General features: G+C 49.0%; 1 protein-coding gene across 2 annotated transcripts in view; it reads right to left on the bottom strand.

Moving 5' to 3' along the window:
* prkcab (protein kinase C, alpha, b) overlaps positions 1-25,000 on the bottom strand; it is a gene marked incomplete at both ends in the record, with an annotated part of 139,348 nt that overhangs the window by 31,514 nt on the left and 82,834 nt on the right. For both annotated transcript variants that reach the window (XM_080009514.1, XM_080009513.1), the window contains 2 exons: positions 7,553-7,681; positions 9,596-9,707. In XM_080009514.1, coding sequence (XP_079865640.1) covers positions 7,553-7,681; positions 9,596-9,707 — 241 coding nt within the window. The remainder of the gene's footprint in view (positions 1-7,552; positions 7,682-9,595; positions 9,708-25,000) is intronic.

Here is a 25,000-nt window from a genome sequence, read left to right on the forward strand (position 1 = left end):
GCTGCTCATGCCCACAGGTTACTCCTGTCACTTTGGCAAATGGAGAGAGAGGGGGAGAAGGGGGAGAAGGGGAAGAGAGGCAAGGAGGATGAGGAGGATGAAGAGGATGAGGGGGGTGAGGGGGATGAGGAGGATGAGGAGGATGAGGAGGATGAAGAGGATGAAGAGAATGAGGAGGATGAGGAGGATGAGGGGGGTGAGGAGGATGAGGGGGATGAGGAGGATGAGGGGGATGAGGGGGATGAGGAGGATGAGGGGGATGAGGGGGATGAGGAGGATGAGGGGGATGAGGGGGATGAGGAGGATGAGGAGGATGAGGGGGATGAGGAGGATGAGGGGGATGAGGGGGATGAGGGGGATGAGGGGGATGAGGAGGATGAGGAGGATGAGGGGGATGAGGGGGATGAGGGGGATGAGGAGGATGAGGGGGATGAGGGGGATGAGGGGGATGAGGAGGATGAGGGGGATGAGGAGGATGAGGAGGATGAGGAGGATGAGGAGGATGAGGGGGATGAGGAGGATGAGGACGACGACGTGGAAGGAAAAAGGAACAGAACGAGAGCGGTGGAGGCGCTGACGTTGGTTAGGGATGAATGGCATGAAAATGAAAGCGCTGTGGCGGTATAATTATTGAAAACGTTCGCGACGACAGCGACTTCACTCCCTCGCTCTCTCGTCCGTCGCCCACTGTCAATGACTTTGTAATCTGGTCACAAATTCTGTTCAAAATAGACTTCGATAAAAACAAAATAGCGAAACAAACTGTCGTCACAGCAAAACAGAGCGCCATATTCCAGAACGCATGACATATACAGTATCACTGAAATATGATCACAGGAGGGAGGAGGGAGATAAATGAGAGGAGATGAAAAAAACAACAGAAGAATAATTGATTTCTGGAATGCGGTCGAAAGAGCGAAACGTGAGCGCGGCGCTGCACGGAGCGCGGCCACGCCCTGTGAACACGCCGCCGAGCCAACTCCTAAAATAAATGTTTCAGGTTTGTAGAGAGAAAAGCTCCAGGTCTTGGTGTTCCTCATTCATTATTCGCGCCCCGTTCATCACCAGCTAATAGTTTGACAGAGAGTGAGAGAGAGAGTGCTGATGAAGAGGAGTGTTGATGAAGAGGAGTGCTGATGAAGAGGAGTGTTGATGAAGAGGAGTGCTGATGAAGAGGAGTGCTGATGAAGAGGAGTGCTGATGAAGAGGAGTGTTGATGAAGAGGAGTGCTGATGAAGAGGAGTGCTGATGAAGAGGAGTGTTGATGAGCGGCAGCTCTGTTGTGTGTCAGTTTTAATCATAACTGGTAGAAACGATATGCAAGAGACATGCGACGTCCAGTGATTGTGTTTTGCGATGATGATGATGACGACGCCGACGATGATGACGATGCCATGTGTGGGCAATTCAAGAGATTCAAGAGTTCAAGAGTTTATTCCTCACATGCATATACATACTTTCGTACATATATGCAGTGAAATGTCCCGGGCGACTGCTTAAAGGAAAACTTTAAAGGTATTTTTTCATTTATACATTTTTTTCCTCCACAGCTAAAGATTATTTTTTAAAGCGCCGGGAGTCGACCTGAGCGACTGGCATCAGGATCTTTTAAATTGATCAAGTACTGAGAGAACGGCCTCAACACATCAGCGATGTGTACTGTGCTGTAGGACAAGGGGGCAACGGTGAAGAATGGATCAATTTAACAATCCGAGGGACGGAGGGAGGGAGAGAGAGACAGAGAGGAGCCCCGGAGACAGGTGTGTTTTCTGAAGTGGAAGCTTTCATTAGGTTCACACCGGTGCAGTGAACCAGGAGGAACCTCCACTGGTCACAGCTTCCAGAGGGAGCGCTGCTCGGACCACGCCGCCCCGAAAACACACACCATACTGCACTACACAACACAACACAACACGCTGCACCACACAGCACACAACACAACACACACCACAACACAACACACACCACAACACACACTGCACTACACAACACAACACACTACACAACAAAACACAACACTTTACACAACACACTACACAACACAACACAACACACAAAACAACACAATGCACAACACAACACAACACAGAGCACACTACACAACACAGCACACGACACAACACAACACAAAACACAACACACAGCACACTACACAACACACAACACACTACACCTCACACACAGCAATACACAACAAAACACAACACAACACAACACAACACAACTTCAGTCAATGGAGACACAACACAATGCATATTCCCAAAGATACCATTCATCCATCCATGCATCCTTGCATCCATGCATCCATCCACTCATCCCTCATCCAACCATCCATGCATCCATCCTTGCATCCACCCAGGCATCCATCCATGCATCCATCCATGCATCCATCGTAGGTCCATTATCCATCCATCTGTCCATCCATACGTCCATCCTTTAATCCATCCATCCTTTCACCAACAAACCCACCGTCCATCCACCTATCCATTCTCTCATCATTTCATCAACCATCCACCCATCCATCCTTTCACCAACCACCCACTCATCCTCTCATCAGTTATCCATCCACTTATCCTTTCACCAACCAACCAACTATCCATCCTTCCATCTAAGTTTCATCAATCATTCATCTGCTGAGACATCCATCCTTTCATCAACCATCCACACATCATCTGTTCTTTCATCAAACATCCATCAAACATCCATCTGCCCATCCATCCATCCCCCCTTCAATTATCCATCCACCCTTTCATTAACTTTCCACCCATCCATCCCTTCACCATCATCCATCCATCCATCCATCCAGTATTGTGACAGAATTGTCTAATTAGCACATATCAGTAAATATCAAACCGATCAAGTTCTTCGGGCGACTTGCCGTAGGGAGAAAAAAGGATTGAAAGAGAGTTGGAGAGAGAGAGAGAGAGAGAGAGAGAGAGAGAGAGAGAAAAGGAGAGAGAGAGAGAGAGACACACACACATCAGAGGCCGGATTGGTAGCATCTGCTCGGCCATTAGCAGCTGAAGTTTGGGCCTTTGCAACCCCGGTCGGGCGAGCCAAAGCGGCAGCAGATGGCCGGCGTTAGAAGGTCAGGGGCACCGAGCGGAGCAGAGCGGGTGTCGCCAAGGACGAGGGGAAGCACAAACACCACGAGACGGATAACTTCATGAAGCCATTTGTCAGCACACGCCACCAACATGTACCGTAAATTACCGTCTAATGACGACACATCAACGCACACAATCAGAGGGAGCAGAAGCCGCACTGTGTCTAGAGTCCATCATGAATCAACATGGAATCAAACATTAATTGATTTCATATTGAATAATAATTAGGATGTTGATTTAACTCTCTCTCTTTCTCTCTCGCTCGCTCTCTCTCGCTCTCTCTCTCTCTCTCTCTCTCGTTATTCCTCGGTAGGTTGTAATTGATCCTGTTATCTTCCTGGTTGAATAAATGAAAACAATATGAAAAAAATATGTATCCCCCGTTGAACAAAAATGAACAAAAACACCAATCTTAAAACTAGGAATCACATGTATTTCCTTTCTCCCAAAATGGTTCAGCCCCGAAGTATGAACATCAAATAGATTAAAATACCTACCAACGGGAGGCGGCGTATTATAACACGATAGCTGGATTAAAAAGCGGATCGGCTTAACCTACTCTACCGGAGCCACCTACACATGAAAATATCCAACTGCTGCGGGAACAAAGAACCTTAATCCCTCAACGGAACGATTAGTCACCAGCAGTTGTGACTCAACATCCAAGACACAATGAAATGGATATCTTTCATGATACAGGACAACAGAGAGAGAGAAGAGGGAGAGGGAGAGGGAGGGAGAGAGCGAGAGAGACTTTTGACTTTTAAGGTTCCTTTATTTTTAGTAAGTCATGTCAGAGAGATGTGGCCCCAAACCCTTCAACACATGGAAGCAACAAGTGCTGCAAAACCTACTGAAAATCACCTACTGACAGCTCTCTCTCTCTCTCTCTCTCTCTCTCTCTCTCTCTCTCTCTCTCTCTGTCTCTCTCTCTCTGTCTCTCTCTCTCTGTCTCTCCCTCTCTCTCTCTCGCATACTCAGCTCTGGTGTCGTCCACTTTGCATCACCTGACCAGACAGGGCCTGTGGTAACCATGTCAACAACCTCCAGACCACCGCCGGTCCTCCATGATCATCTCTCGCTCATCCAGCCTCCACCAATCTGCCTTGACGGATTACCAGTCCCAAGCTCCACCTTCTTTTTCCCCGGACACCCCGATCGCAGCTCGATGGCTGTTTCAAACGGCCGCTCAGACAGTCTCACACTGGGTGGAAACCTTGCACAGCCTGCCGATTAATCAGGTCCAGGGTGCGTATGGTCAGTCGGCTATAATGATAATCAACGTGGTCAAACCGCAGACACAGCAAACGCAGCAATGCAATTACAGTTGCAGGTGAGAGAATCTGGATGTATCACAATCAGGGTTTAAAACCTGCTTTCTTTTCACTGGTTTGGTCGTGTGGCAGTATTTTAAACATTTTCAGTCACGCGTTCCTGGTAAGAATAAACTAGAAAATGGTCGATATTAGGGCTGCCCCCGACTGAAGATTTTCCTGGTCGACTAGTAGTCGTCAGTTCAAGCCATTAATCGACTAGTCGTTGCACGTTTATGATATTAATTGAATTATTTCAATATATATTTTTGGGGCACCAGAAAATGGTCTGAGTGCCAGGGATGAGAAAGAATGTTATAATTAACATTGTTAACACTGTGCTACATTACAGATAAATTCAGAACATAATAACCAGACTTGAAAATATTAATTGAATTCAAAAGCGCTGCATGCACAAAGCGCTAATCAGCGGCAAAAGCCGCTCATCAAATGCTGTAATTATTCTTCTGAATGTGTCAGAACAACTAGCGAGAACACTCAACATATTATTTGTTAACATTTATTTCAAAGTTTCTATCTTATTAATAATTAACCGCAGCCGTGTAAACACAAATGTCTGTCCCTGACTGAGTCCTGTGTTCATTTCAAAATAAAAGCCCACACCGGAGGACCGGTGTGTGAGATAAAACACATCCAGCGGTGAGCTTGCAACCAAATGGACCACCGCCCCACCCTCCCCTTCCAAGCGTGTATGAGGACCTACGGTGGCTGCGAACCCTCGCAAAGAACGCGAACTTCCCTCTCTAGAGCCAGCGTTCTGTTTGTCCCTGCCGGGCCACTGTAGAAACATGGCGGCGCAACATGGCGGCCTCCGTGGACCGGGACCTGCTCCCTACGGAGATGTAAACGGCTCATTCTAAGGTAACGTCAACGCAACCATCCTTATTTTCAGGGGATTTAACACGGGCTAAAACATACCTGTGAATATTATATCCCATTTCTGTCAAGTTCGGCTAGATGCCACTCGATCACTAAATCTCGGTCGATGTTGACAAGGCGCAGCTCCCGAGTGGAGTTTTTTTTTTCCTGCAACCAACCGACTAATGAAAAACTTTGTCGACTAAGACTCTTCTCGTCGACTAACGTTTGGTCGACTATTTGGGGGCAGCCCTAGTTGATATTATTCTTTCTTACGGTCATGCAATACGCACAAAATAGTTTGCTTCATGAAGGAAAAACAATTTCTATTTCACAAGACGGATTTTACGAATTAGTTCCTGGTGAAATATTGTTTGTTTCCGTTTTTTTTTCATTCGGTTTCCCAGGACCGGTTCAGAGCCGCGATCACAAATCGCTCTTTGACGTTCATCACATGAAGACGACCGTTATGGAAAAAAAACTCTGTAACACTGGGGCCCCGCCCGCCCAGGTTACGCTAAAAATGGAAGGTTTGGTCGAGCCAGGATGGCTGCCGGCCCGGGCCGAAGCCAGACGGCGATGAAGAAGGACCCCCCGCAACCAGCCGCAGATGGTACACACGCACGCGCGCATGCACACACACACACACACACACACACACACACACACACACACACACACACACACACACACACACACACACACACACATACACACAGTTAGGCAGATTTTAATATCAACAGAAGCCAAGACATGGCGTACAGTCAGACTTACTGTACAAACACTCAGCCATTTCAAAGCTTTTTTCGTGCTTTTCCTTCCTGTATCAGTCTCCATGGTTGACCGTGGAAGGAACTCCCCCCCGACCCCCGCACACGGACACACACACGCACACGCACACGCACACGCCCACACACACACACACACACACACACACACACACACACACCATGCTCTGTTTGCACACACCTTGCTCTGTCATTTCCATGAACACTGCTGTCATCATACTGAACATACATGGACGACGATGAAGGGAAACGGAAAAGAAGGTTGGACTCCGCCGGGCACTGGCACTGGGAGCTTCCGGGGAAAGCTCTAAACACCGTCTATCGCTCCGCCCCTTTGTTCCGGACACGTCATTTTGCGCCAGATCTCCCGCTCCCACCTTATCGCCCCGCGCAGCCTGCTCCACCCTCCTGGGCGGGGACGTCGCCTCACATGTCTCACAACTGTAGCCCAGGGAATACTGATCGCACAATGCACAGAACACGTGCAGGCATGTGTGTTTGTGTGTGTGTGTGTGTGTGTGTGTGTGTGTGTGTGTGTGTGTGTGTGTGTGTGTGTGTGAGAGCTGCACAGAGGCTTAGGAGGTTCTCCGCGGCCTCCTTCCCCACCGTGCCAAACGGACATTCACACCGTGGAGTCCTTCACCCCAGGTGCTGCTGGTGACTGACAGGGTAATTTGGAGGCGATGAAAATAGAATGTGCTGACACACACACACACACACACACACGCACACACACACACACACACGCATACACAGGCACGCACACACACACACACACCCACACACACACACCAGGTTTGTGTTTATGTGTAGCACATGCACAGTAATACACGCTCGCATTACACACACACACACACACATCCACACATTGAATTGCACAATGAAACAGACACACATAAAGCCGTCCACTCACTCACACATGCACACGGGCACATGCGCACACACACACACACACACACACACACACACACACACACACACACACACACACACACACACACACACACACACACACACACACACACACACACACACACACACACACACACAGACAGACACACACTCCCTCTCTCTTTATAGCAGTTTTCTCTAATGAGTATTCTATTTTTGGAAACGTTATGTTTTCAGCAGCGTTTTGTTCCAGGTAACAGCCCCCATGCGGAGAGCAGCGTTGAACCTCCTCACAACCACGTGACAGAGGCTACACCCTGGATTCATCCCCCTCATCAATCACTCTGGTGAATTGAATTAATCTCATCTCTGCCCGAATGAGACTAGCAGCATCTGAGCATTTGATTTTAAATATATGTAAATGTTTGAGAGACTGGAAACACTGCGGCGGAGAGACGCAGCAAACGGCGGGCCGGTATCGAACCTGGGCTCCACCGCTCCCAGCACCAGCAAAAAAAAACCAAACAACAAAAAACATGGACTTTCACCTTCTCCCCTTTTCTCCATGACCAACCTGTGACGTGCAGTCTATCTCCGCTGACCTCGATCTTGAGGAAGAGGCGCCCCCTGCGCTCCGTGTGGTCCGTCCCGCACAGGCTGGGTACGTTGGCCACGCACTGGTTGTGCACGTTCATGTCGCAGGCTGCAGGGGCAGACGGGAGCAAACACCAGGTTACGCGCGGCTCGGTCGGCTCCACGGGCGGGGAGAATGCTGGCACCTCGACCGGACTCTGGATCGCCACGGTCCAGCCATCGTGACCGCCTTCCCTCGGCAAACTTTCGCGCTCAAACTGCCGACGCGTCGCGCGCATTCGAGCCGCGGGGGGAAATCAAAGTTGAACGCGGACGGGCGGCGACGGTGCGACCTGAAGCCCGTCTGACTCTGTTTCCCTCCCGGTGGACCGCTCCCCTCCTCCCCTCTTTCCCCCCCTCTCGCCATCTCTCTCTGTCATACACCTGCTTCCTCTACCACCCCTCTCCTCTCCCCCTCGCCGCCCCTCCCTCTCCCCGGTGGGCTCGTGCTGGCGCTGTCTGTGCCGCCACGATACCATCGCGCCGTTCAAAGGGTTCTCACGTTACCGCTGGAATAATATTGCTTTATTCCTCGACGACAGGCAACGCACCGTACATAGTCGAGTAATTATTCATGCCGTAGCCGCGCCACTGTGCGTGAAGACACCCGGTGGCAGCCTGGAGACTGGTGTGCAGCGCTAGACCCAACGGTGGAAGCTGTAAACCAGCATCTCCCCTCGTCTCCGTCTGTCTTCCTGACTTTTCTAACATCGTCTCGTAACCCCCCCTTCATAATTATCATCACGGCACTCTGGCTGACCCAGACCAGAGGAGGGGCAGGAGGGATAGAGCCCCAGCCACCGCCGCCGCCCTGTTCCCGGGGAACAATTTGTTCCGCGGCGCTCCTGTTTACCGTCTGTAATGGGGGGGGGGGTGCGCCGCGGTGGTGATGGATGGACGGGGTAAGGGGAGGAGACAGGGAGGAAGAGCGAGAGCGAGCGGGGGCGACGGCGAGGGAGGGGGCGGGAGCTCCGGGGCGGAGGGTGGCGGCGCGGGGGAGAGGGGGGGAGCGTAGGCGGGAACGAATCCGGCGGGGAAAGAAGAATGGAGGAAAGAGAGGGAGAGAGGGGGAGGGCGAGAAAAAAGCTTGCATCCCTGTTTTAAGGTAACTCGGAAGGTTGAAGAAACTGAAACCGACCAGGACACGCACACAGCTTTTCATCATTTAGCAAACAATAAGGGATGGCTAATATTTTGTCCGACCCAGGTCCGATGAAAACCAAAACACCTGGACTCCCCCTCGCTCAGCTCACAAAAACAGTCGTGGCCGAGGGAGACGGAAGCGACGAAAAGACGATCGAGGGTTTTCCCCGTCGCCTTTCAATCCGCTCCCCGAAAAAGAGCCCGTGACAGGAGGGGCGCAAAGGAGGGCTTGGGATACAACCGAGTGGGGATAGTGTCGCATAGGGCGGGAAGGAATGATGGGGGCACGGTACAAGGCGGTGTTTGGCGTAACGCCGCGTGAAAAGGCAAACGCGCCGCGTGAGGGAACGCGCCGCGTGAGGGAACACGACGCGCTCAATGCCGCGTCGGACCACAGTCAGGTGCTTCGGGAACATCCCCGCCTGATTTAAACCATGTTGACAAAAAGCTGAATTCCTTCCCCGGTGGGTCGGCGGATCGGAGGGTGCCCTGTGGCCGGTGGGTGTGGGGCAACGGGGGAGCCGATGCGACGGGTAACGTTTGGCATGATTTTGAACTTGATGTTGATGTCATAAGCCCCCCTTTTTCGATCTCCGCAGAGGCGATATCGTGCGCCCCGCTGTGGCTCTGGGGAAGGGAAGGGATGTGGGACTGCGAACGGGGGACGGCCGGGTCGTGCTTCGGCTGCGGCTGGGGTCACAGGTAGTGACGGGGAAATGTATCCCCATCTGTTCCCATTACGGGCCAGGGATGGCAACCGGGCAAAGCAGAGCCACTCACGTGCAGATGAAGGCACCCACTTTCGGACAAAAACCCAAAAAAAGAAGCAGCGCATACTCACTGTCACATTTCATCCCTTGGTGGATGAGCCCATAAAGCAATGAACCACAGTGGTCACAGAAGGTGGGACTGCCGTAGGAGTGAATCTTAAACTTGTGCTTGCTTCTGGGGTCCTGGAGGGAACACACACACACACACACACACACACACACACACACACACGCGCACACACACACACACACACACACACACACACACACACACACACACACACACACACACACACACACACACACACACACACACACACACACCGCAATTCAATATCCAGCTCTCTATTACGTGCTCGATAAAATCCTTTTGTTGATTAAAATTACGAGGAGCCGCCAATGATTCAAGTCTAATCAAGTTTTTTTTTCTCCGAGAGCTTTAAACACAACTGTTGACGTGAGACGCGTTAAAAGGTGATCAGACGTTAAGAGGCCAATCACTTAGACAGGCAAGACAATAAAAATATGTTCCGAGACGATCCTTGAAGGATTCAACCTAATTAGCGGCTCATTCAGAGGCGGCGCAGCGCTTCCACTGCCTCCCACTGTTATTCGCAGCAGCGATGCTGAGCCCGGTGAGTAACCAGCGTTTGCTTGAAATAGCGGTTGCCAGTCGTGTAATTTGGCGCGTCAATAAGACGCCTCCTTGTCGACGGCATCACAGGCTGCCGTGAAAGGCTCCATGGAATAACTGAAGCCGGAGAATCACGGGGCTCGCGGCGGGGAGTCCTCTGATGTGCAACCGGGCGCGTTGACGTGCCGCGTGGTTACGTGACTGCATGTGGAGGGGAGGCGACTGGGGAAGCTCACGTTTTTCCTCAATGTCGAGCCAGTGTTTTACTTCGGGCACACCTTTCCGGTTTCGTGGTGTGGTTCCCCCAATTTGCGTCCGTCCAATCTCTGATGGAAAAGAAAAATCACGAAAACCCACGGCGCTGCGGCTTCCGACATGTGTCATCCCTATTTCCCTGTTTCCTTCTTTGTGAACCAGCACTGACAGTGAGTCCTCTCCCTCCACCTCCGAAATCAAAGGGCAGAAAGTGCGGCAGGTGAGGGGGCGTGGCCGAGGCTTCCCGGCTGGGGGAGTTTCCCAACGCCCTACTTGTCTGGCGGAGCGGACCGCGACCGAGCAGAAACCCGGGCTGGGGCCTTTTATTTTTTTGTGTTCTCCTTTTTGGCCAGCGAGACCTTTGTGTTTGTCGCGGTTGATTAACTCTCGCCATGTCGGCGCCGCGCCGCCAGAAGGACTCTCCCTCCCTGAAGCCGTACCTGCGGGGAGAGACTCCCACAGACAGAAAGAAAGCAGAAACCTTCTTCGTCAGAGTTTTGACGCCACGTCAGTGTCTCGACTCAGTGGTTTCGTTTTTTTTACACCACCACGAGTCCAAAGCGCACCCTGTGTTCAATAATATTAAAGCAGCTGTTTATCTCGGCCTGAACATCTGGCACGACGGTCTGAGACAGCGAGCCTGAAACCATAGGAAATAGACACAGTCACCTGATTAGGTTTTATGAATTTGCTCCCAAAATTATGGAATATCATACATTGTCAATTAAGATTTCGTTAATTCTGCCGATGGATAGATGAAGCTCTGAAAATAATACTGTAATAGTGCAGGCAATTATAAACATGCAAATGAAGGCCCTGAACGCCAAAATGTGTCATAACCGCTGCTCTGTAATTAAACAGACCACCAGCCGAGTAAGTCAGCCCACATCCCAGGAACGCACGCACACGCACACGCACACGCAAACGCACGCACGCACGCACACGCACACACACACACACACACACACACACACACACACACACACACACACACACACACACCCACACACACACACACACGCACACACACACACTGGAAGTAAGAAGATCATATTGGCAGTGTAGTGAGCAGCCAGCCTGGGGATTCGGGAACATTCTAATTAGAACGCTGCCATTTCCGTTGGGTCAGTTCTTCTGCCCTCTCAAGCAGTTATTTTGTTAAAAAATAAATAAATAAAATAGATCAAAAAGAAAAAGTATGAAATACCATTCACAGCAAATTAAGTTGAACGGCAATTATTGTCTACGCTGGGGGGCACACCAGACACGTTTTCACCAAGTGTCAATGTATCAATCAATCAATGCAGGGTTGTTTAAACCATCATTCGTATTTTGAACGTTTGGGTGGAAAAAGTATAAAAAAATAAAAAAAAACTTGAAAAATCTTGTTGTTAATAATCCCTGGTTGAGTGCGACGCCCAAGCGCCCGTTCAGAACCACGGACAGCGGCGCTGAGTGACTGACGCATCAGAGCCGTAATTTCCATTATATCCTTAAACTTCCATGAGCCATTGGTTCAAAACCCCGCAAAACCATATTTCAATACTTTTTATTGAGTTTTTAGAGTCACACGCAAACGTATTGAAATGTGCGTCCAAAGTTTTATTACATACCAGTCGCGGCGGCGCGACTGGTGTACATGAATATAATGCATAATAATGATAATGTGGTGTTATAAAGGGCATTTTGTTTGTTCAAAATGAGTAATGAATTTATCTAAGAACCTCCTTCGGATCCTCAACTCTTTATCCTGAACATTAGAATAGAATAACAATTAAATTAAATGAAATTAACAAATGTATTTATTGTCATTTTGGACAAAAACTGAATAATAAAATGTTTAAAAATGTGCCAAATAAGACCTGTGTACGCCACATCTGGAGCAAACTTGCGTGGCTAATTTGGGAGCGGACCCCACAGCGACCGTCCGCCCCTCCCGTGCCCCGAAACGGACCTTGTTTGGTCGACTGGATGTTCCGAACGCGGGCTCCTCTCCGCTTTCCCATCGTGGGAACGTTGGACCCGTGGCGGGGGTTTTGGATCTCCTTTCCCATCAGCCCTTCCTTCCCCCAGGGAGATGCTGCTTCAAACGCCAGCCGGACGGAGTCGAACGGCCCCCCCCTGGGGACTCGCTCCCTCCCTCCCCCTCACCCCCCTCCCGTCCGCGCCTTTATTTTCCTGGTTTGACCTCCCCCTGGATGTTGTCCTCACTTCACGGGAAGCTTCGCCGTCTCCCCCTTTGTGTCCCAGTCTGAGTTGTTATTCTTCTTATCCCGTGTCTCGCCCCACGAGACTGTGACACCGCCGCGCCTTGCGAGTTCCTACGTCTTCGCGTGAGACGACGGCCTTTTCTGCATCTTACGCGGCTTTTAAAAACACGTCCTCTCGGGTTTTTAACGACTCGCTCAGAGCTCACATTGAAGAGACGCTGTTCTTTAAGATAATACCGTACCGTATTGTAAAGACCAGACCGCATTCCTTCTCTACTCAACCTTGTGTGGAGATAAGGAGATAAGGATAACCCCCTTGGGGCTTGGCGGAGTGTCGTGGTTTGTTTATAGTAGGGTTGCAAAGGCTCACAAAACTCACGGCTTCGGATTGTATCACAGTTTTGAGCCACGGATAGGGTCACTTTTCGCATCAGCAAAATAAAAATAAAAAAAGGGGGAGACACCTTTGCTTTCCATATATTCTATAAAAACACTTAAAGCAAGGAACTTCTGCCCATGGTCTTAAATAAAAACAATTTTCAAGATGTCCAATGTTTAAATAAAATCTTAAAATATAATATAATATATGTATATATATACATATACAGTATATGTTTAATTAAAGCGCAATATGAGTCACACATGATACCATCTTCCTTTAAACATGGAAGTGAATGAAAATATAGGATTAGCTCCGCCCCCAGTAACTGAATTTGAGTATCATGTTCAATTTCTCGTGTTTATATTTGTTATACACATGAAAAAAAAAGTGAACATGATAAATTTCATGAAAATAGGTTCAGAACACACACGGTAAGTTGTTAACTAGTGGATTTTGAGCGTTCCAATATGGCGGACGAGTATTTCCTTCCTCCCTGACAACCCCACTGTCTCAACGCGGATCTCGGATTGTCTCGCTGACATATCCACATGGATGAAGGATTATCATCTTCAACTAAACATGGCGAGAACGGAACTGCTGGTCTTCCCGGCCAAACAAGGTATTTATCACAACATTGATATTAAAATCGACTCTCTATCTCTTGTTCCTACCAAGGCTGCAAGGAATCTTGGTGTCATTATCGATGACCAACTGACATTCTTGGACCATGTTGCCGCCGTCTCCCGGTCCTGCCGCTTCGCACTATTCAACATCCGAAAAGTCAGGCCGTACCTGACCCAATATGCCACTCAACTGCTGGTACAAACCTTGGTGATGTCCCGTCTCGACTACTCCAACGCCCTCTTAACAGGCTTGCCGGCCTGTGCGGTGAAGCCACTGCAGATGATACAGAATGCGGCGGCGCGACTGGTGTTCAACCAGCCAAAGAGGGCACATGTCACTCCACTGCTCATCGAGCTCCACTGGTAACCTGTAGCCGCTCGCATCAAGTTCAAGTCTCTTATGCTGGCCTACAGAGTGATTGTTGGGAATGCTCCCACCTACTTAAATGCTCTTGTACAAGCACATGTTACCCCCCGGATGCTCTGCTCATTAAATGAGCGTCGCCTGGCTCCGCCGGCCGTACAACCACGGCAATCCAGATTATTCTCATTTGTAGTTCCACGTTGGTGGAACGAGCTGCCAAAAACGACCAGAGCAGGGACCTCCCTCTCTGTCTTTAAGAAGCACTTGAAGACCCAGCTCTTCAGAGAGTACCTCCTCTCCTGACTTACAATTAGAGTGGCGATAGTGGCGCCGCCCCTAGCGGTCGCCTGCGCCGGCGATCCGGTTACTTTCTTACTCTTTAGTATTTTTTTCCTTTTTTTATCACAATGTTCGCCAGAAAAACATCAACAATTAACTCATACGGCCGCGATGCACTCATGGATATAAAAATTTCCCTAAACGAACAACTTTGGGACTTTTTATCCGTGGGAGCAGAGTGGCCGGCGGAAATCCTACGCGGGAACACTCGCAACAACAACTACAACAACAAAAATGGAGTCGCTGTTCCACGAGCCGGCCCACGGAGGAAGCACCGAGGTAAACGAGGCGGCATTCGGGTCAGAATGAGGACGCAACCTTACCGTCCACCTCTGCCAAGCATCCTTCTTGCTAACGTCCAGTCCCTGGAGAACAAGATGGATGAACTTCGAGCGAGGATTCAATTCCAGCGTGACACGAGGAACTGTTGCGTCCTCTGCCTGACGGAAACATGGCTGACCCCACTGGTGCCGGATGAAGCCATACGTCCAGCCGAGGCCTTCTCCGTGTTCCGCGGCGACAGAACGGGAGAGTCGGGGAAATCCAAAGGTGGAGGCGTCTGCCTAATGGTAAACAACCGCTGGTGTAACGCCAACAACACCAAATTCCTCTCCCACTCCTGCTCGCCGAACCTGGAACAGCTGACCATACTATGCCGTCCATTTTATCTCCCCCGGGAATTCAGCACGGTCATCATTACAGCCGTTTATATCCCAACGCAAGCGGACACCGACGCAGCTCTGTCGGTTCTGTACGATGTGTTGTGCGGATTTCAGAACAGACATCCCGACGCGGCTGTGGTGGTGACTGGGGACTTTAACAGGGCCAACCTGAAAAAAGTTCTGCCGAATTTCCACCAACACATCACGTGTGCCACCAGGGGAGACAGAACTCTGGACCATTGTTACACTCCTTACAAGAACGGATACAAGCCCGTGTCGCTTCCTGCTTTCGGGAAATCAGATCACGCCGCGATCTCGCTGCTTCCTGTTTACAGGCCTCTGATCGCGCGGGATCTGGTGATGACGAGGGAAGTGAAGCGGTGGACGGACCAATCAGAGGCTGCGCTTCAGGACGCTCTGACTGACGTAGACTGGGACATGTTCCAAGCGAGTTCAAGTGACGTCAGCGAGTTTACGGAGGTTGTAGTGAGTTTTGTGGCTACGCTCGCGGATAATATCGTTCCCACGGTGAAAGTTCGGATATTTCCAAACCAGAAACCATGGGTTGATAAATCCATCCGCTGCGCTCTGAATGCGCGCACGGCCGCTTACAACGACGGACTTGTATCTGGTAACATGGACAACTACAAAGCGGCGTCGTACAATCTGCGGAGGGCGGTGAGGGACGCCAAACGGACGTACAGAGACAACGTGGAGCTGCAGCTGGAGCGGGGGGACACAAGACGCTTGTGGGAGGGGCTGCGAACAATAACAAACTACAAGAGCAGCTCCTCCCCAGCCACGAGTGTGGACGCCTCCCTGGCCAACCAACTGAACTCCTTTTATGCGCGGTTCGAGTCTGGCAGCAACACCGCTAGCTCGCCGGCTAATTGGAGTTACACCGCTGGGGACGAGCGCGCACTCTCAGTGTCCGTGCACGAGGTCAGGAGGGCTTTGATGCGGGTGAACACCAGGAAAGCTGCGGGCCCAGATGGCATATCTGGACGAGTACTGAAGACCTGTGCTAACCAGCTAGCTCCGGTGTTCACTACAATATTCAACATCTCCCTGGCTGAATCAGTGGTCCCGTCCTGCTTCAAGAGGTCCACCGTCGTTCCTGTCCCGAAGATCGCCTCTCCAACCTGCCTGAATGACTACCGTCCGGTGGCCCTCACCTCGGTGGTCATGAAGTGTTTCGAGAGGCTGATTAAGGATTACATCTGCGCCTCCCTCCCCCGCACCTTGGACCCGTTGCAGTTCGCGTACCGGCAGAACAGATCCACGGATGACGCGGTCTCCCAGGTACTGCACACCACGCTCACGCACCTGGATGGCCAGAAGGGGGCCTATGTGAGAATGCTGTTCATTGATTATAGTTCAGCTTTCAACAACATAGTCCCCACCAGACTGGCTGTCAAGTTGTTGGAGCTAGGATTGAATGCTCCGCTGTGCACCTGGATCCTGGACTTCCTCACAGGCCGCCCCCAGGTGGTCAAGGTGGGGAAGTACATGTCAAGCTCCCTCACCCTGAACACAGGATCCCCCCAGGGCTGCGTCCTCAGCCCCCTACTGTACTCCCTGTACACACATGACTGTGTGGCCAGGTCCAGCTCCAACACCATCATCAAGTTTGCTGACGACACCGTGGTCGTGGGCCTGATCACCGACTGCGATGAGAAGGCCTACCGCGAGGAGGTGGCTGACCTGTCACTCTGGTGCCAGGACAACAGCCTACACCTGAACGTCAGCAAAACCAAGGAGCTGATTGTGGACTTTAGGCGTGGATCACAATCGAGGACGCACGCGCCCTTGTGGATTAATGGGACTTCTGTCGATAGGGTGAGCAGCTTCAGATATCTGGGAGTCCACATCACAGAGGACTTAACATGGACTGTTCACACAGACACTCTGGTGAGAAAGGCGAGGCAGCGTCTCTACCACCTCAGGCAGCTGAGGAAATTCCGGGTCTCGGTGAGGATCCTCAAGTCCTTCTACTCTGGAGCAGTGGAGAGCATCCTGACAGGCAACATCACTGCCTGGTTTGGGAACTGTACTGCCCAGGACAGGCGGGCCCTGCAGAGGGTGGTGCGTTCAGCTGAACGTACCACTGGAACTACCCTCCCCCCCTTGCAGGAGTTATACACCAGGAGGTGTAGTAGCAGAGCCCGTAGGATCATGAAGGATCCTCATCACCCCAACAACGGACTGTTTCAGCTGCTGCGGTCAGGCAAGCGCCTCCGCAGTCACGCAGCGAGAACAGAGAGACTGAGACGGAGTTTCTTCCCTCAAGCCATCAGAACTGTCAACGCTGACCTCACCAGGGGTCCTAACTGAGCCATGCACTAGGCTCCACTACCTACTGTACTGTATGTAGCATACTGTACCGCATACTGTGTCACTGTTCAGGGTTGTTCGTGATGCCGTATTGCTGCGCCGTACTGTTGTATACTGTGCTGTATTATCCCAAACACTACCTCACACTATTCACATTCACATGCCACTTTAATTCACATGCCACTTTAAATGCACATATCTGTATATACATAGGCATATTCCTTCAACCTATTCCATTTTATTTCAATTTATTTTTTATTGTATTTTATTCTATATATTTTTTATCTTATTCTATAAGTATTCCACTTACTGTATTACGTTTTAGGAGTCAGTTAGTCGGTCTATTAGAAAGGAATTTTCTACTTTTTATTTTATTTTATTTTTGTACTTTTTCCTAGGACTTATTGTGTGCTATCACCGGGTGCGTTGCATTACATTTCACTGCATATATGTATGGAAGTATGTATGTGACAAATAAAAATCTTGAATCTTGAATCTTGAATCAATTACTTAGCAATACTTGGCAGTATTTATTGTTACACTAATGTCTCTGTCGCAATGTAGCTTGAATCTTATTCTCCCTTGTAAGTCGCTTTGGATAAAAGCGTCTGCTAAATGACTAAATGTAATGTAATGTAAACGAGCAGATGCAGAGCGGTGACGTTTGCTTCACAATATGTTTCAAAGTAGAAACAACATAGAGTTACGCACTGTGAACCCATCGCTGTGCTCCAGAGTAAAACACAGCAGCATCTGTCTTAATCTTATTTTCACTCTGCGTCCAGACGGAATTATCACTTTAAAAAGTAACAGCAGCAGTAAAACTGTATGTGCAGTGGGAATGTGATCATTAGATCCACACCTGACCTGGATCTAGGTGTTTGGGATCAGAGTGGCTGCATACCTGTTGCTCGTTGTTTGGTCTAACGAGCAACAGGTAAAACCCCCATCTCCACACTCACTCAGGAGAGGAGCCGAAGGGAGGACTGCTGTGTTTTTGCAGCAGCTTTGTCCCTGTTGAGGCATTGCCGCAACCCCAAAAAGAACTGTACTTTCACGTGTTGTGATTAACAGAAAAAGTAGACAGTATTACAAATGTAAAGAATGTGAGCCCCCCTTGAGGAAGACGGTCCACATCTATGTCTATCATCACTTGAATTCACAGCTGAAAAACCCCTCCCATGTGAACATGTGAATAAAAGGTTTCCACCAGGGTTGTTGTTCTTTTGGGTTTTTTTGAGCGTGCTCTTCAATTCCCCTCAAACATCAACTGTTTTTCTTGGCAAAAGAAGAATAAAATTTGAGGAAGAACTGTGCAAATCGAGTGGTAAATACGACGTCGTGCCATTTGGAATTTCAACAACCAGGACGTGGGAGAAGATGGACACACAAAAATCGGGGCGGTTTACTCTGAAAAAGTGCCAGTAATATTCCTAACCAAAAACAACTTCTGCAGTGAAGAGTCTGTCGCCAAAACGTAAGGCTCCAGTCCTGAGGAAAGTAAACTATCTAGAGGATTATCAACAATTACTTGGAAGAAATCAACAAATACTAATTTGAGACAAATAATTTAAGAAAATTGATTGAAAACATGATTGTGGTGTGGGGATGGTGTGGTTTGGTTGGTCGAACGAGCAGCAGGTTAAAACCCACATCCCCACACTCACTCAGGAGAGGAGCGCTGTGTCACAGCATGTTCTATCTGCTCCTGGCTAATTCCAGCTGGCGAACTCTCTACAATAAACTGGTGTCTACAACCCCGTCATCTGTGCCTCTGTGCCGGAGGGCCCTGAAAACGCCACTTGGGTGGCGGGTGGTAGGAGAAACTGCCACACTGTATTTCACGATGACAATGTCAAATTTGGCAATTGATCCGCTGTTCACATGCGAGCCGAACCGTACGGACCCACTATGTTTTCGTGACACCACTAGTTTACAGTGCAGTGAGATTGTATCTGTGACCGGAGTTTGACTGTAAAATCATTGCGTGAGGAACACCAGGTGATATGTGAGTTCGGCCGGGGTCTTGTGAGTGACACCTAAACAGTGACATACTGCCCCTCACGGTATGAAGCGAGGGGCAGAATGGACAGCGTCACTGTTTTAAAGTACATTTGTATCTTTAACACTGTAAATATATTTAACACTGCAAATATCTTTCATACAGAAAATATCTTCAATACTGAAAATATCTTTAACACTGTAAATATCTTTAATACTATTTACCACCGAGCGACAGCCTCCATCTCAAGAAGAGACCGAGGGAGGAAAGGTGTTGGGAGACAATGTTCTCAGCTGTCTGTTGTACTGTGTGTAAGTGTGTGTGTGTGTGTGTGTGCGTGTGCGTGTGCGTGTGTGTGTGTGTGTGTGTGTGTGTGTGTGTGTGTGTGTGTGTGCGTGTGCGTGTGCGTGTGTGTGTGTGTGTGTGCGTGTGTGTGTGTTTCAGTTTCAGTTGTGTCTCTGTTGAGGTGATAAGCTGAAAATATCACATGAAGCATCAGAGACTGATCGTTACAGTAAAAAAAAAAAAATTATAAAAATGTTTTTCATCAAAATTCATTTTCTGCCAATTTCTGCAGATTTTTATAAAATATAATTTTTTAATTTTAAAGGCGGACGCAGCCAACACTGCTTCCCTATTGGTTGGATGTTATTTCACATGTCAAAGGTCGTCGAGGTTAAACTCCGATTGTGTCCGGGACGGAATTATCTGTCTCTCTCTCCATCGATCTGTCTCTCTCGCTCTCTCCTAAAATCTTTCTCTCTCTCTCTCTCTCCTAAAAAATATCTCTCCTCCAAATTGTTTTCTTAAGATTCAAGATGTTTGTCACACACAAGCATACAAATATATATATATATATATAGAGTGAAATCTCCAACAAACTGTCTCTCTCTCCAGCAAACTGTCTCTGTCTCTCTCTCTCCTGCAAACTCTCCTCTAAACTCTCCCGCCACGCTCACTACCACGAGTGATTGAAGCTCCGAGGATGGCTCCGTCGCCCACCTGTCTCTCCTCCTCCGCAGGGAAGGGGAGTCAGAGCCGAGCGAGAGGTCAGGTCTGGAGGCTTGGAGACGGCAGAGCTCCCTCCCTACTATCACACTGCTATTCGTGAAAGAGCGTTTTAAAGTTGCACTCCACCAGAGCGTCCCGTGATCCCATTCAAATTGGCACCTTGGTGGTGTGGGCGTTCTGAGTTCTCTTTCCTGAATGTTCACCGGTTAACCGACAAACTGCCTTTCGCCGAATGACCTCACCTTGAATTCCTGCCGGGAGAGGTGGGCCCCTTTTTTTAACCAAATTATTCTATGGGTCGCCATGTCAACAACACTTTTGTTTTCAACGGGGATTAGTCACTGACACACAACCGCAGCTTCTTTCCACCGTGTAACCGTGTCGCATGCAGCACAGCCTGCGTCGCAGCCTTCACCACCTGCACGTTTTACTGGCCCTGGTGTTGACAGCCCATGTCGTGCTCGGCCTCCGGCACCTCCGGCACCACCAGCGTCGCCTGCTCCGCCGGCGCTGCGAGGTGACTCAGACCCGACAGGGACGCAGGGCAGAGCTCGCCACCACCCATTGTCAGGCGAATAACTGCGAGTCAGACTTAGTCTTTTTACTGGTGTTCGTGGTTCATGGTGTCAGCTTATAACAGTGTAATAACCCTGTATGTATACCCCGAATATAAGCACGTTACAGACTCACTCAAATTCCCCTTCGATTGGGATTGAAACGTCCGTTTTTGGGATCGGTATATGTGTGATCAATTTCACAAAATGATTGCGATCAGGGACGAGCTCATGTAATAATTGTGAAATGAGGCAAAACAAGCCTTCTAAAGCAGGAAATAAAATGAAAAACCAACGGAAAACATTTTCTAAGCAATTGCAATGTATGATAATAATAAAAATAATAATAATAATAATAATAATAATAATAATAACAATTAAATTATTATTATTATAATTATAATTATAATAATAATTATTATTATTAATAATAATAATAATAATAATAATAATAATAATAATAATAATAATAATAATAATGATAATAATAATAATAATAATTAAATTATTATTATTATTATTACTTTACCCCCAGAACCCCACGCCAGTGAAATGGCGCCACAGACACTACAGTATCTCTTCATTTGGCCGCCCGCCCAAGAGCGTTCCCGGACAGACAGATAGACACACAGACAGACAGACAGACAGACAGACCCGGCTTATTACGCCGGGCGGTCCCTCCCTCTGCGGGAGGCTCCGGCCGACGCCCAACGTGACGACTACAGCGCCTGACACGTGCGGACCGGGAGCGCCTCTGGGTGGGGAGCGGGAGGCGGGAGACCTCCTGGGTATGAAGCTGGAAGGACTGTCTCTCTCTCGCCCTCAAGCTGTCTCTCTCTCTCTCTCTCTCTCTCTCTCTCAAGCTGTCTCTCTCTCCCTCAAGCTGTCTCTCTCTCTCTCCCTCAAGCTGTCTCTCCCTCTCTCTCTCTCTCTCTCAAGCTGTCTCTCTCTCTCTCTCTCTCTCTCTCTCTCTCTGTCTCTCTCCCTCAAGCTGTCTCTCTCGCTTGCCCTCAAGCTGTCTCTCTCTCTCTCCCCTACAAACTGTCTCTCTCTCCCTCAAGCTGTCTCTCCTTCTCTCTCTCTCCCTCTCTCTCTCTCTCTCCCTCAAGCTGTCTCTCTCTCCAAAAAACTGTCTCTCTCCCTGAAACTCTCTCTCTCTCTCTCTCCCTCAATCTGCCTCTCTCTCTGACAAACTGCAAACTGTCTCTCTCTCCTACAAACTTCTCTCCAACAAACAGTCTCTCTCTCTCCTACACGCTGTCTCTCTCTCCAACAAGCTGTCTCTCTCTCTCTCTCCCTCAATCTGCCTCTCTCTCTCTGACAAACTGCAAACTGTCTCTCTCTCCTACAAACTTCTCTCCAACAAACTGTCTCTTTCTCCTACACGCTGTCTCTCTCTCCAACAAGCTGTCTCTCTCTCTCTCTCTCTCTCTCTCTCCCTCAATCTGCCTCTCTCTCTCCGACAAACTGCAAACTGTCTCTCTCTCCTACAAAGTTCTCTACAACAAACTGTCTCTCTCGCTCTCCAACAGACTGTCTCTCTCTCTCTCCTGCAAACTTTCTCTCTCATACAAGCTGTCTCTCTTTCTCCTACAAGCTGTCTCTCTCTCTCCAACAAACTGTCTCTCTCCAAAAAACTGTCTCTCTCTCCCTAAGTCTGTCTCTCTCTCCTACACGCTGTCTCTCTCTCCAACAAGCTGTCTCTCTCTCTCCAACAAACTATCTCTCCCCTACAAACTCTCTCTCTCTCTCTAACAAATTCTCTCTCTCTCTCTCTCTCTCTCTCCAACAAGCTGTCTCTCTCTCTCCAACAAACTGTCTCTCTCCAACAAACTGTCTCTCTCTCCCTCCCTCAGTCTGTCTCTCTTTCCTACAAACTGACTCTCTATCCTAAAAACTGTCTCTCTCTCCAACAAAGTGTCTCTCGCCCGTTCAGTCTGTCTCTCTCTCCTGCAAGCTGTCTCTCTCTCCAACATACTGTCTCACCCCTGTCTCACTCCTCTAATCTGCTGGCATATTTATGATTGTTTCAAGCGTTCAGTGTTTTAAATGACTTGCTGGGGAATTTTGTCCAAACACATTCATATATTTTTCTCATTTACAATACAGTACAATACAACAACATTGGGCTTGGCTATTAGTGCACTTGCTAAAACAAAATAAATGAATACTTATGGCCTGCACGCAGATCTGTACTACACACACACAATTATAGCTTCCTGTTTTGGGGATCAGGCGAATCAGCGGGAGGATTCCGCTGATTCGCCTGATCCCCAGCAGCTGAGCGGCCCCGGGATGGGAGACTGCACCGCCCGTCTGCAGCGGCGGCTTGGCCCCGCCCCCTTGGTCCACCACAAGGCATTAATGGCATTATCAAATACCAATCTACCCACACCCAGCCCTTTATGACACTGTGATCTGTAATCCATCGATGCATTTGACATAAAAATACAATACATGAAGTATATTCTTGCAGCACTGTAGCCTGATGGTCAAGCCTCCACCCAGTGGAGGGTGGAGCAAAGTCCTTTCAGTTGAATTACGCAGCGTGCCGTGACACTCTGGGCCTGACTCATGAAAAGTGCAATTCCGGCGTTAACTTTATTGAGAGTAAATCAGATGCTTATTTTATGCAGTTTGCAAAGCAGCTAATTATTTTGCGATCCCCCACCCGGGGATGAATAAAGTGTCGCGTCGCTGCTTTTGAGGCAGAACTTGTTGCGGTTGGGGTTGGACGGCGGAATTTGTGCATCACAAACCCTAAACTGGCTTACAAAATAAAAATAAAAGGATTACTTCAGCAAGGCCGAAATACAAAACATTGATTTAATAAAGTAACAAAACACTGAAAGATTTTTGAAGTGATGCGGTTGCAGCTCAAACCAAGAGAAACAGGAAAATAAATGTTTGCAGTTATGAGAAAACCCTGAGGACAAATAAAAGGCCTGGCAGGAAGTTAAATTATGAACAAGGTTGTTCAAAATAAAGAGGCAGATCATTTGTGTTTGGAGATTTGAGGAGAGCGAGAGAGGGCCAGATTTGAGGGGAGAGGGAGAGATTCGAGGAGAGAGAGAGAGAGAGAGAGAGCGAGCGAGTGAGACAGACAGATTTGAGGAGTGAGAGAGGGAGAGATTTGAGGAGAGAGAGAGAGGGAGGGAGACAGATTTGAGGAGAGATAGAGAGAGATTTGAGGAGAGATAGAGAGAAAGAGAGAGAGGGAGACAGATTTGAGGAGCCTTTTGATGACCCGTGTCGTCCAAACACATTCTGCCCTACAGCGGCGAAGGATGTGCACACGGCCCCTAGAGAGAGCGAGAGCGAGAGAGAGAGAGCGAGAGAGAGAGAGAGAGAGAGAGATAAATATAGACTGTGTTGTGTAGATGGAAACAAATAGAGACACAGAGAGCTATAATGCACTGACACAGTATGGAACGGAGTGAGGCACAGAAATAAAGAGAGAGGTGGGGTGTAGAGAGAGAGAGAGAGAGAGAGGTGGGGTGTAGAGAAAGAGAGAGAGGTGGGGTGTAGAGAGAGAGAGAGAGGTGGGATGTAGAGAGAGAGAGAGGTGGGGTGTAGAGAAAGAGAGAGAGGTGGGGTGTAGAGAGAGAGAGAGAGAGAGGTGGGGTGTAGAGAGAGAAAGAGAGAGGTGGAGTGTAAAGAGAGAGAGAGGTGGGATGTAGAGAGAGGGAGAGAGGTGGAGTGTAAAGAGAGAGAGAGAGGTGGAGTGTAGAGAGAGAGGTGGGGTGTAGAGGGAGAGAGGTGGGGTGTAGAGAGAGAGAGAGGTAAAGTGTAAAGAGAGAGAGAGAGGTGGAGTGTAAAGAGAGAGAGGTGGGGTGAAGAGAGACAGAGGTGGAGTGTAAAGAGAGAGAGAGGTGGGGTGTAGAGAGAGAGAGGTGGAGTGTAAAGAGAGAGAGAGGTGGAGTGTAAAGAGAGAGAGAGAGGTGGGGTGTAGAGAGAGAGAGGTGGGGTATAAAGAGAGAGAGAGGTGGAGTGTAAAGAGAGAGAGAGGTGGAGTGTAAAGAGAGAGAGAGGTGGAGTGTAAAGAAAGAGAGAGGTGGGGTGTAGAGAGAGAGAGGTGGGGTATAAAGAGAGAGAGAGGTGGAGTG

This window comes from Zeus faber (assembly GCF_960531495.2).
Source record: "Zeus faber genome assembly, chromosome: 11".
NCBI classification, from domain to species: Eukaryota; Metazoa; Chordata; class Actinopteri; order Zeiformes; family Zeidae; genus Zeus; species Zeus faber.